The sequence below is a fragment of the Micromesistius poutassou genome (assembly GCF_964030765.1).
Source record: "Micromesistius poutassou genome assembly, chromosome: 3".
NCBI classification, from domain to species: Eukaryota; Metazoa; Chordata; class Actinopteri; order Gadiformes; family Gadidae; genus Micromesistius; species Micromesistius poutassou.
The window spans coordinates 17,877,169-17,891,264 of NC_140273.1; the positions used below are offsets into that span (position 1 = coordinate 17,877,169).

Consider the following 14,096-nt stretch of genomic DNA (forward strand, 5'->3'; position numbering starts at 1 on the left):
TGAACCCACCCCAACCCTAACCCTAACCCGACCCCAACCCTGACCCTAACCCTATCCTGACCCTACCCTGACCCTGAACCCACCACACCCCTGATCCTAACCTTGACCGCTAACCCTACCCTGAACCATGACCTGACCCCTGACCCTAACCCTGAACCCTGACCTAAATCTACATCCTGTTCATTGACTTGATCCTTTAGGGAGCACAGCGACACATCGTCAACGTTTTCTTGATCAATAAAGTTGGCGCTCATCCTTCAAAATTTTACCGTGTGTTTTGTTGGATTGCAAATCAATGATGTAAATCTGTAAGGATATTATATTAATATTAAATAACTGAGAAATCTATTCTCAACTAGATCACATCACTCTTTAACTATAACTACATAATATATTTACCTTTACCTATATATACCTTATTCTATACTACATGATGTATAAACCTTATTCTACAATACAACTAATGTATAAACCTTCTATAATACATAATGTATAAACCTTATTCTATAATATAACTAATGTATAAAGCTTATTCTATAATATAACTACATAATGTATAAATCTTATTCTGTAATATAACAGAATATTTATATTATGTATAAACCTTATTCTATGATACATAATGTATTAAACTTTTATAATTTTTTATTTTATAATAGTACTACATAACATATAAACCTCATTCTAGGATATAACTCCATAACCTATAAGCCTTATTCTATTAAATAAATAACTATTGAACGTATAAACATTCTATAATAGGACTATCAATATTTATAGCATGACTGCATGATGTGATTCTCAGAAAGAAAGCAGAAGTGATGTTTTTACAAATTTTAATGTTTGAAATGTTCCTCCAAAGAGGCAGCAGACCTGGCCGGTTGCCATGGCGGTTGATCCCAGTTCCCATTCCCTTTAACACTGAAGCAGAGAGGGTTCACCACAACGGCAGCGCGGGAACACCATCCAAAACCCAGACCCCTGGAGAGTGTGCCCGCTTCTACAGACAACAGACCAGATGTTCCGGTGTCCAGGCGTTCTGGCCCAGGTGACGGGTGTCCTGGAGAGACGAGGGCGGAGCGTTGCCGTCGGGTGGGTGGTGTTGATCACACGGAGGTCCCATCGTTGGAATCCCCAGCTTTTTCCTGAACAGCGAGACGATAACGGGTTGATGGGAGGTCATGGAGCAGACGCCTCAACCACAGCTACTTCTACATGTCATTAAGGAACACCCTCACTGCAAGACTCTCTCACGCCCTGCCGGACATGAGGCTCCGTCCTAGACTACACCCACTAGAAGGCCCTTTTCTCCATCCCCACCACTGTGTGGCTGATAGAGGCCATGTACTGTGAGTCCCACCTCAGTGAGGAGTTGCTCCTCGGGAGTCTGGGAGGAAATCTGCTCCTGCTCCTGCGTCGCCTCCTCCTCCTCCAACTCCTCCTGCTTCTCCTGCTGCATCTCCTCCTCCTCCTGCTGCTCCTCCTCCTCCTCCTGCTCCTCCTGCTTCTCCTCCTCCTGCTCCTCCTGCTTCTCCTCCTCCTTCTGCTTCTCCTGCTCCTCCTGCTCCAACACCACACCATCATTAACAAGATGCTCCACAGCACAGGATAGACTGGTGTTAGACTGAGACTGGTGTTAGACTGGTGTTAGACTGAGACTAGTGTTAGACTGAGACTGGTGTTAGACTGAGACTAGTGTTACACTGAGACTGGTGATAGACTGAGACTAGTGTTACACTGAGACTAGTGTTAGACTGGTGTTAGACTGAGACTAGTGTTACACTGAGACTGGTGATAGACTGAGACTAGTGTTACACTGAGACTAGTGTTAGACTGAGACTAGTGTTACACTGAGACTGGTGATAGACTGAGACTAGTGTTACACTGAGACTAGTGTTAGACTGGTGTTAGACTGAGACTAGTGTTACACTGAGACTGGTGATAGACTGAGACTAGTGTTACACTGAGACTAGTGTTAGACTGAGACTAGTGTTAGACTGAGACTGGTGATAGACTGAGACTAGTGTTAGACTGAGACTAGTGTTAGACTAGTGTTACACTGAGACTAGTGTTAGACTGGTGTTAGACTGAGACTAGTGCTAGACTGGTGTTAGCCTGGGACTAGTGTTAAACTGGTGTTAGACTGAGACTAGTGTTAGAATGGAGTAGGCAGTAGGAGGGAGGGGGTAATCCCTATGTTCCCCGGGTCCTATGTTCCCTGCTTTGTATGTGACCGGGGAGTGAATGTGTTTTTCGTAGGTGGAATCCGGAAGAATCATGAATATTAGGGTTATGGTTATGGTTATGGTTAGGGTGAGGGTTACGGTTAGGGTTATGGTTAGGGTTAGGGTGAGGGTTACGGTTATGGTTAGGGTTATGGTTAGGGTTAGGGTTAGGGTGAGGGTTACGGTTATGGTTAGGGTGAGGGTTACGGTTATGGTTAGGGTTAGGGTTAGGGTTAGGGTGAGGGTTACGGGTATGGTTATGGTTAGGTTTAGGGTTAGGAGTTTTCTTGTCAGGCTGCCTGTCCAATCCTAGCGCTTGAGGCAGAACTTTTTCCGGATTTCGCCTACGAAAAACACAGTCGCGACCAAGGAACATAGGACCCGGGGAACATGCTCCCGAAGGGAGCTAGCTGAGGGTTAGCAGGGAGCTACCTGAGGGCAGGGAGCTAGCTGAGGGTTAGCAGGGAGCTAGCTGAGGGCAGGGAGCTAGCTGAGGGTTAGCAGGGAGCTAGCTGAGGGTTAGCATGGAGCTAGCTGAGGGTTAGCAGGGAGCTAGCTGAGGGTTAGCAGGGAGCTAGCTGAGGGTTAGCAGGGAGCTAGCTGAGGGTTAGCAGGGAGCTAGCTGAGGGCAGGGAGCTGGCAGGGAACGAGCAAGAACATACCGTAGTGAGCTCCTCTGTCTGTGGCTGGGCTTCTGTCTTGGCGACCTCCAGCTCTCTATCGGACTCAGACAGGAACGACTGGAGCTAAAACATACACCAAAGTTAGCCTCCTCCTCACCTCCCCTTCCTGGTATGCACCTCCTCCTGCTCCTCACTTCCTACCGATTATAAAGACCTCATCCTGCTCCTGTTCATCACCTCCTCCTGCTCCTGAATTCCAACTCCTACACCTACCTCCACATTAAGAGTACCCTAGCCACCTCCTCTAACTCCTCCACAGTAAGAGTACCCTAGCCACCTCCTCTAACTCCTCCACAGTAAGAGTACCCTAGCCCCCTCCTCTAACTCCTCCACAGTAAGAGTACCCTAGCCACCTCCTCTAACTCCTCCACAGTAAGAGTACCCTAGCCACCTCCTCTAACTCCTCCACAGTAAGAGTACCTTGGCCACCTCCTGGGTGGAGGTCTGGGTGGTGTAAGACGACTCCAGCTGCCTCTCCAACTGGGCCTCCAGCAACATCAGCTGCTCCCTGAGCTGACAGACAGACAAGAGTTAGGACAGACAGACAGACACATAAGAGTTAGGACAGACACACCAGAGTTAGGACAGACAGAATGGTTAGTGTCAAGTGTTAGGAAAGACAGAGACAGACACGTGTTTGAACAGACAGACACACAGGTGTTAGGACAGACAGAGAGACAGACATGTGTTAGGACAGACAGACACACAGGTGTTAGGACAGACAGAGAGACAGACATGTGTAGGGACAGACAGACACACAGGTGTTAGGACAGATGGAGAGACAGACATGTGTAGAGACAGACAGAGAGACAGGCTGGTTCTCTACCTGTTTATTTTCACTTCCAGAGTGGACCAACGCCAGAGATTCTTCCAGAGCCGTGACCCTGTCCAGAGCCTGAAGACATGGCACACTCATGAACCATTGTCTCCTATTGGCTACCAGGTTACCATAAATACCACCAGGAGGTAGCCATAGTGACCAGTAGGTCAGCATAGTGACCAGTAGGTGACCATAGTAACCAGTAAGTGACCATAGAGCCCCGGAGCAGCCGTCCTACCTCCTGCCGTTGCTGGTCTGCCAGGGCCAGGCGATCCGTCCAGACTCTCTGCTGTTCTTCTGCTCTGCTCTGCACACTCAGCAGCTCCCCCTCCTGGAGGAAAACCACACCACAGCCTCAGAAGACCTGCAGAACCCTGCCGGACCCCGCAGCTGCATGGAGCTCCATGTGCATCAGCCTTACCTTCACATAACCTTTAGTCCTTCTGAGGTGGGTTTACCTATCCATCTCGCTCCCACTCTCTTTCTCTCTTGCTCTCTCTCTCTTTCTGTCTCTCTTGCTCTCTTTCTTTATCTCTCTCTCTGTCTGTCTGTCTCGCTCTCTTTCTTTATCTCTTTCTCATAGTTAAGGTAAGGGTTTTAAAGATGAAGGCTGTTATCAGAAAGGGGACAAGGTGAGATTCTCACCGCTTGGGCCAGAACGTTCCGGTTCATCTCACACTCCTCCTGGAGAACCTTTTCCTTCTCCTGCAGTTTGGTCAGAACCTCCTGGAGATCCAGAACATGGATAACAGTGATATGTTTACTCTATTGAACCACTGATGCATTGACAGCTAGTGTACGTATGTATGCTATTGTGTGTGTGTTTACCTGAGATGTTTGTGTTTCTTGTTGAGTTTCCATAGCTTTCTGTGTGATCAGCTCCAACCAATGACCCTGAAAAACGAGAATGGCAACCAGTCTCACCACACAGATATACATTAACGCTCAATCATACAACAGGTGATATGAAGCAGGCCCCAGCTCTATACATCCTGTTTCTCTGATCCTATCTATAGACCGGTACCAGACTACACACTAACAGACTGGTTCTGAGGCTGTGGTACCAGACTACACACTAACAGACTGGTTCTGAGGCTGTGGTACCAGACTACACACTAACGGACTGGTTCTGAGGCTGTGGTTCCGGACATGCTGGTTGGTGTCCAGACCTACCTGCTGCAGTTCTACAGAAACTTCTGGAAACAGGACGTGAAGACACTTCTGGACCTCAGTCTGCAGATGGGAGGCAGAGTCCTCTGCTACCACCTTAACAACCATAAGACACACATGTAGATCAGATACAAAGAACACACACATAGAACACCCACGTAGAACACACACATAGAACACACGCGTAGAGGACACATGTAGAACACACGTAGAACACACATGTAGAACACACATGTAGAACAGACACACGTAGAACACACGTAGAACACAAATGTTTACAACTTTGTTGTATACGGGGAATGGGTTAAACTAGCGATTGTTATCGCTTTGCACTTGGTTTATGAACATCCTTACCGACAGCGATATATTGTTTCACCTTCTGACAAATGGACTTATTGTAAGTCACTTTGGATAAAAGCATCTGATAAATGCCCTAAAATGTAAATATAAAAGTGTTTCCTCTTACTCATCTCTTAGGCGTGCTACACTGCGCAATGCTCAGGTATTTCTGACAGAAGTGCTGTCAGACTTACACCCCTTGCACACTGTACACGTCCGGCAACGGATGGGGGCTTTTTGACGTATCTATGTGTTTTCCCGGGTTGTATTACAAAGGCGATTTCATTGGACAGTGCACTTGCGTATATTTGCATAACGTGATCTGATTGGGTGACGGATCCGTCACTGCCTGAAAAGTTCAGGCAGTGAAGTTCTCAACTTTTGGACGCAAGCGACGGAGCCGATGATACGGACGGACCCACAATGCATTTCGGGAGCGTCCCATGCAAAGTCGATGAGATCCATCGATGGACGTGTACAAGGGGTGTAAGAGAAGGGTGTTGCGTTGTTGCAGAGCTACACACCAGAGCTTGCTGGGCTTCAGTCAGTCTCTGGAGGTTCATCGTCTCTGCAGCCGACAGAGCCTCCACGGCCGTCCTGTTCTGCTCCTGGAGCTCCTGAGAGGTGACCACAGTAGTCAGTATAACCAGTATAACTAGTACTCCCAATAAACCTGTTTAATCAGCACCAGCTCACCAGTATGACCAGTAGCCAGCACCCAGCATTGAACCAGTATAACTAGTACTCAAAATACAACCAGTATAATCAATACTAGTTCCCAGTATAACCAGTACTCACCATATAACCAGTACTGCCAGTATATCTAGTACTCCCAGTATAACCAGTAGTCCCAGTATAACAAATAATCCTAGTATAACCAGTATAAAAGTGAACCAGTACTCCCAGTAAAACCAGTACTCTCAGTATACCCAGTACTCCCAGTATTACCTGTACTCTCAGTATACCCAGTACTCCCAGTATTACCAGTACTCTCAGTATACCCAGTACTCCCAGTATCACCTGTACTCTCAGTATACCCAGTACTCCCAGTATAACCAGTGCTCACATTGTTTTTGTGTTTTGTCTGCACCAGGTCTTCTCTTGTGGCCACTAGTTCCTCCTCCAGAGCCAGCATTTGAGAGTCCTTCTCCAGGCTACAGCAATGATATTATACACACATCAATATATACTATATATAGGATATATATCATTTCATACTATATAAACAATATGTACCATAATATACATCATTACACGGTAATGCCCACCTCAGAGTGGAGGTGGGCTGCAGAGGATTTTACTTTAATATGAACTGTAAATCATGTTCTCACCTTTCAAAAGGCTGCTCTGATTCGGTCTCACTTCCTGAATCCTGCAAGACATCAGCGTCATCACTGTCCCATAATAACAACTAGAACAATGATGAAGATGATGATGATGTTTTGGATGTGGAGACTTACTTGGACTTTGCTTCTCAGAGTCTCCATCTCCTCCTTCAGCTTGTCCAGGTCCGTTTCCAACGTTACCACTCGCCTCTCTCTTTCCTCTAGAACTGCCTGCATCTCCGTCATCTGGAATAGAGTACTGCATCGTCAGTACATTGGTACCACTGTACTACACCATTAGTACTACGGTACCACAGACAGTACCATAGTACTGCTCCTTTAGTACTACGTTAACACAGACAGTACCATAGTACTGCTCCATTAGTACTTTCGTAATTCACTGTTTATGTGTGTGTGTTTGTTTGTATAATGTGTCAATAATGTGTGTGTGTGTGTGTGTGTGTGTGTATAATGTGTGTGTGTGTGTGTGTGTGTGTGTGTGTGTGTGTGTGTGTGTGTGTGTGTGTGTGTGTGTGTGTGTGTGTGTGTGTGTGTGTGTGTGTGTCTTACTCTCGTGTCTTCCTGTGTTTGGGAATCTGTTGTCTTTTCTTCAGACTTCATTCTGGAAAATAACAATGAAAACAACACTAGTTAGAGCTGCATAGCTACTGTTTGTTGACTAGTATTGGCTAGTGTTAGCTTGAGTGAGCTAGTATGAGTTAACCTCAGATAGTGTTAGTTTTAGGATGTTTCAGTAAATGTGCACTAGTGTAAGCTAGTGTTAGCTTGTTTTAGCTAGGGTTGGTTATTGTTAGCGAGCTTCAGCTAGTGTTGGCAGGAAGCATGGGAGAACGTACCCGTGTGAGGAGCCGGAGGAGGTGATGGTCTCCATGCTCTCCTTCAGATTCTGCACCTCCTCCTCCAGGGAGGTCACCTGCTGCTCCTTCTCCTGCAGACTGACAAACCAACAGACCAGAGGTTAGATCTTAAGAAGAAACCTAGAAGATGTCCCCTGTTAGAGGTTATCGCTCAGAAGATAACAGGTGTTAGATGTAAGGGGTTTAGAGGTCAGATGTTTAAGGGTCAGATGTTTAGAGGTCAGGTTCTAGATGTTGAGAGGTTAGGGGTATAGAGGTAGGTTAGGTTACAGGTTAGATGTCAGATGTTGGACAGGATCCTACCGAGTATTCAGCTCCTCCATCTTGGATGAGACATCAACCTGTTGAGGGGAAGATAATGACATCACTGTTGAGGAGAAGATAATGACATCACTGTTGAGGGGAAGATAATGACATCACTGTTGAGGGGGAGATAATGACATCACTGTTGAGGGGGAGATAATGACATCACTGTTGAGGAGAAGATAATGACATCACTGTTGAGGGGAAGATAATCACATCACTGTTGAGGAGAAGATAATGACATCACTGTTGAGGGGAAGATAATGACATCACTGTTGAGGGGGAGATAATGACATCACTGTTGAGGGGGAGATAATGACATCACTGTTGAGGGGGAGATAATGACATCACTGTTGCATGTGACTATGAAAACCCACATCCAGCCTGAGGACATGTCCTGAGCGCGGTCATACCTGTGGTGGTGGGCAGGCCTTGAGAACCTGCAGCTCCTCCTGAGAAGAACCCAAGGAACCACGGAGCTCTGGAACACAAACCAGGTAGCACTTAGCATGCTAACATTTAAAAAACACAGCTAGCACTTTGCACAATGTCATGCTAACATGCTACCACTTAAAACTGTGTCATGCTAACATGCTAGCCCTTAGGGTTCATAAGCTCATTGGCTGGAGGTCTTGTGGGCGGGGCTTGACTGACCGGCAATAGTGACCTCATGCTGCTGGGCCTGAGTCAGGCGCTCCTGCAGGCCGGCAATGACCTCACTGCACCTCCTCAGCTCCTCCTGCATCTCCTCCTGTCGCTGCTGATGACCACGCTCCTTCGCCACATGGGTAAGCTGTTCCATGGGCGGAGAAGAGAGAGAGAGAGGGAGAGATAGAGGGGAAAGAGGGAAGAGAGAGAGAGGAGAGGAGAGGAGAGGAGACAGAGCGACCAACATTATTCTCGGTTATTTTTAGTATATACAGTATACAGTATATATACATACAGTATATGTATATATATATATGTATACATATATATATATACAGTTAAACACTATAATCTTGTAGATGCAGAACAGAAGCCAACCTGGTTCTGGGCCAGCTGCTGCTCCATGGAGGACAGCTTGTTCTCCAGACTCCTCCTGCGCTCCTCACTGCCCTGCAGGACCTCGTTCCTCCTGCTCAGCTCCCCCACCTCCCTCGCCCCGCGCAGCACCTCCTGCCGCAGACGGGCCAGCTCAGCATTCTGCCTGAGGGACGCAACACAACCAGAACCTTCAAGAACCTTCCAGAACCAGAGGGGCCTGCCAGAAACAGAACCCTACAGAACCATGTGGAACAACAGATGCCTGCCAGAACTGATGGATAATAAAAACCATATAGCACATATAGAGAAACAGATAGACAGGTGGTCAGACAGACAGACAGGTGGTCAGACAAACAGTCAGGCAGTCTGACAGACAGTTTGACAGACAGGTGGTCAGACACAGATAGACTGGCAGTCAGACAGACCTGCTCTCTGCCTGGCTGGTGGCCTGGTTCAAGGCGTCTCGGAGGATAGAGTTTTCCTGGGTCAGTCTGGTGAGCTGGCCACTTGGTCCGTTCTCCAGTTGCTCCTGGAGACTACACACCTGTAGTCCACACAGTACACAGTACACACTAGTACCAGTATACAGTTATACACACATGTAGTACACACAGTACCCACTAAGACCAGTATACAGTAATACACACCAGCAGGGTGTGATTTGTTGGGGGGGATGGGAGGGATCATCTGCATCATTCTAGAGCAGGTAGTTAACAGAACAACTTAACTTAAGTTAATTTAACTCCCTACAAACACGTCTACCATGAAAGCACCACAGGTATGACGTCACTGCAGGGATTCTGACCTTGAGCTGGAGTTGCTGGGTCAAAGTGGCTTGGGCGTTGCCACTGGCCAAGAGCTCCGCCCTCAGACCCGCCTCCAGGGACTGCATCTTTGTTCGCTCAGCGCCAACTTCCTGTGAGACAGGAAGATGATAAGCTAGCCATAGCTCCCAGGTTAAACATGATTTGTGACCATAGCCCCACAGGCTGGACATGATTAGCTAGCTATAACCCCCAGCTTAGAAATGATTAGCTAGCCATAGCTCCCAGCTCTCGAGTGCTGGGCTGCAGGGCTCTCATGAATATGCCTGAAACGACCAACACCTGATACCAATGTTTACCTATGTGCTTCAAGACTTAATGGCTTAATGGCTCTTCGCTGCACTGTCGGCTCTTCACTGCACGTCTGCACTTCCCTGCACTGTCGGCTCTTCACGTCGGTTCTTTGCTGCATTGTTGGCTATTCACTGTCGGCTCTTCCCTGCACTGTTGGCTCTTCACTGTCGGCTCTTCCCTGCACTGTTGGCTCTTCACTGTCGGCTCTCTAATATAAGGACCTCGTCTAACAAGGATTTTTTCCCAGATCCTCATTGACTCTAATTCCTTGTTTTGTCGGCTCTTTGCCGCGCTGTCGGCTCTTCACTGTACAGTCGGCTCTTCACTGTCAGCTCTTCCCTGCACTGTCATCACTTCACTGTCGGCTCTTCACTGTCGGCTCTTTGCTTCACTTTCGGCTCTTCACTGTTGGCTCTTCCCTGCACTGTCGGCCCTTCACTGTCGGCTCTTCACTGTTGCTTCACTGTCGGCTCTTCACTGTTGGCTCTTTCCTGCACTGTCGGCCCTTCACTGTTGGTTCTTCCCTGCACTGTTGGCTCTTCACTGTCGGCTCTTTGCTGCACTGTCGGCTCTTAGCTAAACTGTTGACTCTTCACTGAACTATTGACTCTTCACTGCTCACTGTCTCAGCTCAATGGAGTCAGGGTGTAGCAAAGTCTTACCTTGGTCAGGTCTCGGAGGCGGGTCTTAGTGATAGTAGTGTCTTTTTTCTCGTTGTTCAGCTGCTTTTCCTTCTCCTCCAGCTTCTTCTTTAGAGCAGCAACAACATCTGCTTCTCCAGACGTTTGAGGACTCTGTAAGCGAGGAGACTAGGCTTAGGTGGATGTGTTGGGGTTAGGTTGGTGTGTTGGGGTTAGGTGAGTTTGGGGATAGGTGGTTATCGGGATTAGGTGGTTGTGCTGGGGCTAGGTGGTTGTGCTGGGGCTAGGTGGATGTGTTGGGGCTAGGTGGTTGTGCTGGGGCTAGGTGGATGTGTTGGGGTTAGGTGGTTGTGCTGGGGCTAGGTGGATGTGTTGGGGTTAGGTGGTTGTACTGGGGCTAGGTGGATGTGTTGGGGTTAGGTGGATGTGTTGTGGTTAGGTGGTTTTGCGGGGTTTAGGTGGATGTGTTGGAGTTAGGTGGATGAGTTGAGCTTAGGTGGTTGTGCGGGGGGTTAGGTGGATGAGTTGAGGTTAGGTGGGTGTGTTGGGTTGAGGTGGGGTTAGGGTCAGCACCAGTGTTGCTGGTTTATTCCTATGGAGTTGAACGATGAAGCCCAGCCTAGCCTTTGCTGACCTATTTCCGCATGTCCAATCAGATTACAGCTTTGTTTGACAGAATCCAAACTAACATTTCAGTCATTCAGACACGGACGAACAACCGACTCTCTCCTATTCAGAGACCCACCTTCTGTTGCAGGGCCTGGATCAGTTTCTGGACCTCCTTCTGGCTCAGTGTTGCCTCAGTGACAGAGGACATCAAAGTTTTGTAGGGCAGTGGGCCGGCCGGGTCTGCTTCTACAACACCACCATCAACATTAAAAGAATACTGACTCTTTGTCAACTAACCAATTCAAAATGAGACGCATAGTTGTTTTTTAGATTCACTGTTCACAAAGAGGGAAATGTGAAAGGTGTAGTTGACCCTCAATTCATTGACAGAGCTAATCATCTTCATCTGCTTCCATTGATTTCGGCTAACTCGGTCAAACGCTAACTCAGCCGAATGCTAACTTGGTTGAAAGCACTGGACTAATCAGTATGGTGCTTCTTGTATTTCTATAAATCAACATAACAACCATATCATAGCATGAGGATGGATGCTTAAATTGGGGCTAGCTACGTATGTAGCAGCAAATGCTTATGCTACCAACCAAGTTCAGCCTTGGCCTTCTTCTTCTTTGCGGGCGTGTCCATCTTTGGCTCCTCCCCCGTGGCAGAGGCAGGATCGCTAGGTGCAGAGCCCACGGCAAGGGTCTCCGTGGCGACCACTACAGCCTCAGAAGCAACAACAATGGTTTCCTTAGCAACCGTTTCTGCCACCGAAACTGGCTCCAACTTCCCAGATTTCTTCTTCTTCTTTTTCTCCTTCGGGGAGGAAGTGGGGAGGAGAGGGGCTTCAACAGAGGTATTGGGAGGAGCTTCTACTGAGGTAGTGGGAGGGGCCTGGGCGGCGATGGGAGTCTCCGCAACCGGTTCTGGGACCACAAGCAGGCCGGGTTCAGCAGCAGGGGGGGAGGCTGCGGGCTCAGTGGCAGGTTCTGGGTCTGACTCAGGCTCGCTGGTCGAAGCCACGGCTGGTTCTAGGGCGTCTGGTTCCTGGACCTCTCTCCTCTTGGTTCTCTTCTTGTCCACAGTCTTGTCCTTCTTCCTGCGGTCGGACCGCTGGGGCTGGCTTCTGTTGTTCTGCCGACGCTGCTGATCAAGAGCGTCTTCGTAGGACGTCTCCCTCATGGACACAAGCGACACCAGAGCCATGCCCACGGCCGACACCACCATGAAGCCACCGAAAACCAGCAGGCCCAGGGTCTGGGGGTCCCACGCGTCCATACTGGGATGACTGGGAGACTGGAAGTACTGGGGTATTAGGAGTACTGGGGGTCCTGGGAGCACTGGAAACACACACAAAACACTGTCAAAGACCACATACACACACAAGCACACATCACAACACACACACAAACATCTAATACAAAACACAGACTAAAGATATAGATAGAACATAGAGCTGTGGATTCTAGAAATTAGCTGCCCCTGTAGTTTGCAGCAGGATATGAAAATTGTTACGTATGGATATTATATACGTAATGACATGGTTTGCATAACATATGACATCGTATTTGAGCGATAAAGGCAGCGTTGATTTTTTCCAGTGTTCTTTTTAAATATTAAGTGTAAGTGTGAGAAAATAAACAAAAATAGTTGAAAAGTCAGAAGAGAACAGTTTGTCCTCAAGTGAAAGCAAACAGTCGTCCACAGAGCGGACCCAGAGACTAACGAGATAGACCTCAAAGGCAGTACAATATGTTCAAACTCAAACAACAGCGGAACAAGGCTGGCCAGTAGACCTGCTCATCAAACGGATCTTCTCCCTGGGCCAGCCCCCAGCCATCACCGCTCCCACTTAACCTGGTCTACATGTAGACCATCTACATGTAGACCCTCACACTGCAGGTCTGAATCTATATCCATGGGTCTGAGACGCTAAAGAGTCGACGTGTCTTAGCGGACAATTAACCCTTTCAGCCCCTCCTGCCTGAACTGACTGTAAATACCTGCATTCAGATACTAGCCGACTCTGCAGTAATATTACCCGATAGTAACCAGATTTTTCGCTCTTTGAAGCAGATTATGATCTGAAAGAGATTCGGGTGAATGTGCTGCTCACATGTTCTAAATCTATAGCCAGCTATCTAACGCACAGATAACTTAAGACAGACGGCGGCTTCTATGTAAATATTTAGATAAAGACAGTAATAAGGTCAGTAAGTCTGTATTTTAGCCTACTGAACACCAGATGATGTGGTTTATTGCTCGAAACATTAGATTCTGATTATCAGAGTTTGTAATTTGTTAGGCCTATTAGGTTATTTCAGTTTCAATTGCATAACTGTCTAATGCAGCCCATGATATTATAAAAAGTCATAATTGATTATTGATCATGCTACGGTCAATGTTTAAACAGTGAAATAAAAGAAACGCAAAAACCCGAAAACTATAAAGAAGACCAGTTCCGAGGAAAGTTAAAATAGTTACCAGACCGATTCGTGTTTAATAATATATTTATTAACTGTTATCTAATACGCTTTTACACTTATATTCGATAGTTTTGCAGTAGGATGTATTGAGAAATGCCACTGGCATTAATTTATAACGACGACTTGCAGTCACAATCTGACTTCTAAAGGCAAATTATAAGGAGAGTCTGATGAAAAAATTATGTTTCTTACCTGAGCTGCTGAGATGAAGGAAAGTTTACAGAAAAGCCGCAGTTTGTGGAGTCGTGGCACTTTCCCTGGTCAGAGAGGAGAGGCGGGATATCGGCCGATCATTGGGCAGCGTGTCTGTCACTCAGTGACAATTTAACCAACCACGTCATCCTAACGATGCAGCAGCAGAGCAGACGCAACCCTCCACCTACAGATGATCGCGCAGACAAGCTGGTTCGAGGGAACGCATGGAGGTCTTCTCTTGATACCACGTTTCATTCATTCCATTTTTGTTTACGTTT

General features: G+C 47.3%; 1 protein-coding gene across 1 annotated transcript; it reads right to left on the reverse strand.

Annotated features, from left to right (window-relative positions):
* Window positions 1–861: 861 nt before the first annotated feature.
* rrbp1b (ribosome binding protein 1b) lies at window positions 862–13,949 on the reverse strand. The gene is made up of 25 exons (XM_084465231.1): window positions 13,816–13,949; window positions 11,740–12,477; window positions 11,274–11,383; window positions 10,550–10,681; window positions 9,575–9,685; window positions 9,195–9,313; window positions 8,770–8,932; window positions 8,398–8,536; window positions 8,157–8,224; window positions 7,744–7,781; window positions 7,420–7,518; window positions 7,133–7,184; window positions 6,698–6,808; window positions 6,569–6,609; window positions 6,304–6,391; window positions 5,762–5,854; window positions 4,902–4,994; window positions 4,557–4,622; window positions 4,374–4,454; window positions 3,967–4,059; window positions 3,735–3,803; window positions 3,329–3,421; window positions 2,888–2,971; window positions 1,361–1,561; window positions 862–1,145 (listed from the first exon to the last, which is right to left on the reverse strand). The coding sequence occupies exons 2-25, from the start codon at window positions 12,413–12,415 to the stop codon at window positions 1,107–1,109; spliced, it is 2,859 nt and encodes a 952-aa protein (XP_084321357.1). The 5' UTR covers window positions 12,416–12,477; window positions 13,816–13,949; the 3' UTR covers window positions 862–1,106.
* Between the last annotated feature and the right edge of the window lie 147 nt (window positions 13,950–14,096).

Bases quoted from the DNA above. Each gene is read 5' to 3' on its own strand.
- rrbp1b (XM_084465231.1), bottom strand. From the start codon at position 12,415: ATGGACGCGTGGGACCCCCAGACCCTGGGCCTGCTGGTTTTCGGTGGC. The intron at 4,995-5,761 runs GTGTGTAGCTCT...ATGGTTGTTAAG, and splicing joins CTGAAGCCCAGCAAGCTCTG to GTGGTAGCAGAGGACTCTGC. The intron at 3,804-3,966 runs GTAGGACGGCTG...CCATGTCTTCAG, and splicing joins CAGACCAGCAACGGCAGGAG to GCTCTGGACAGGGTCACGGC.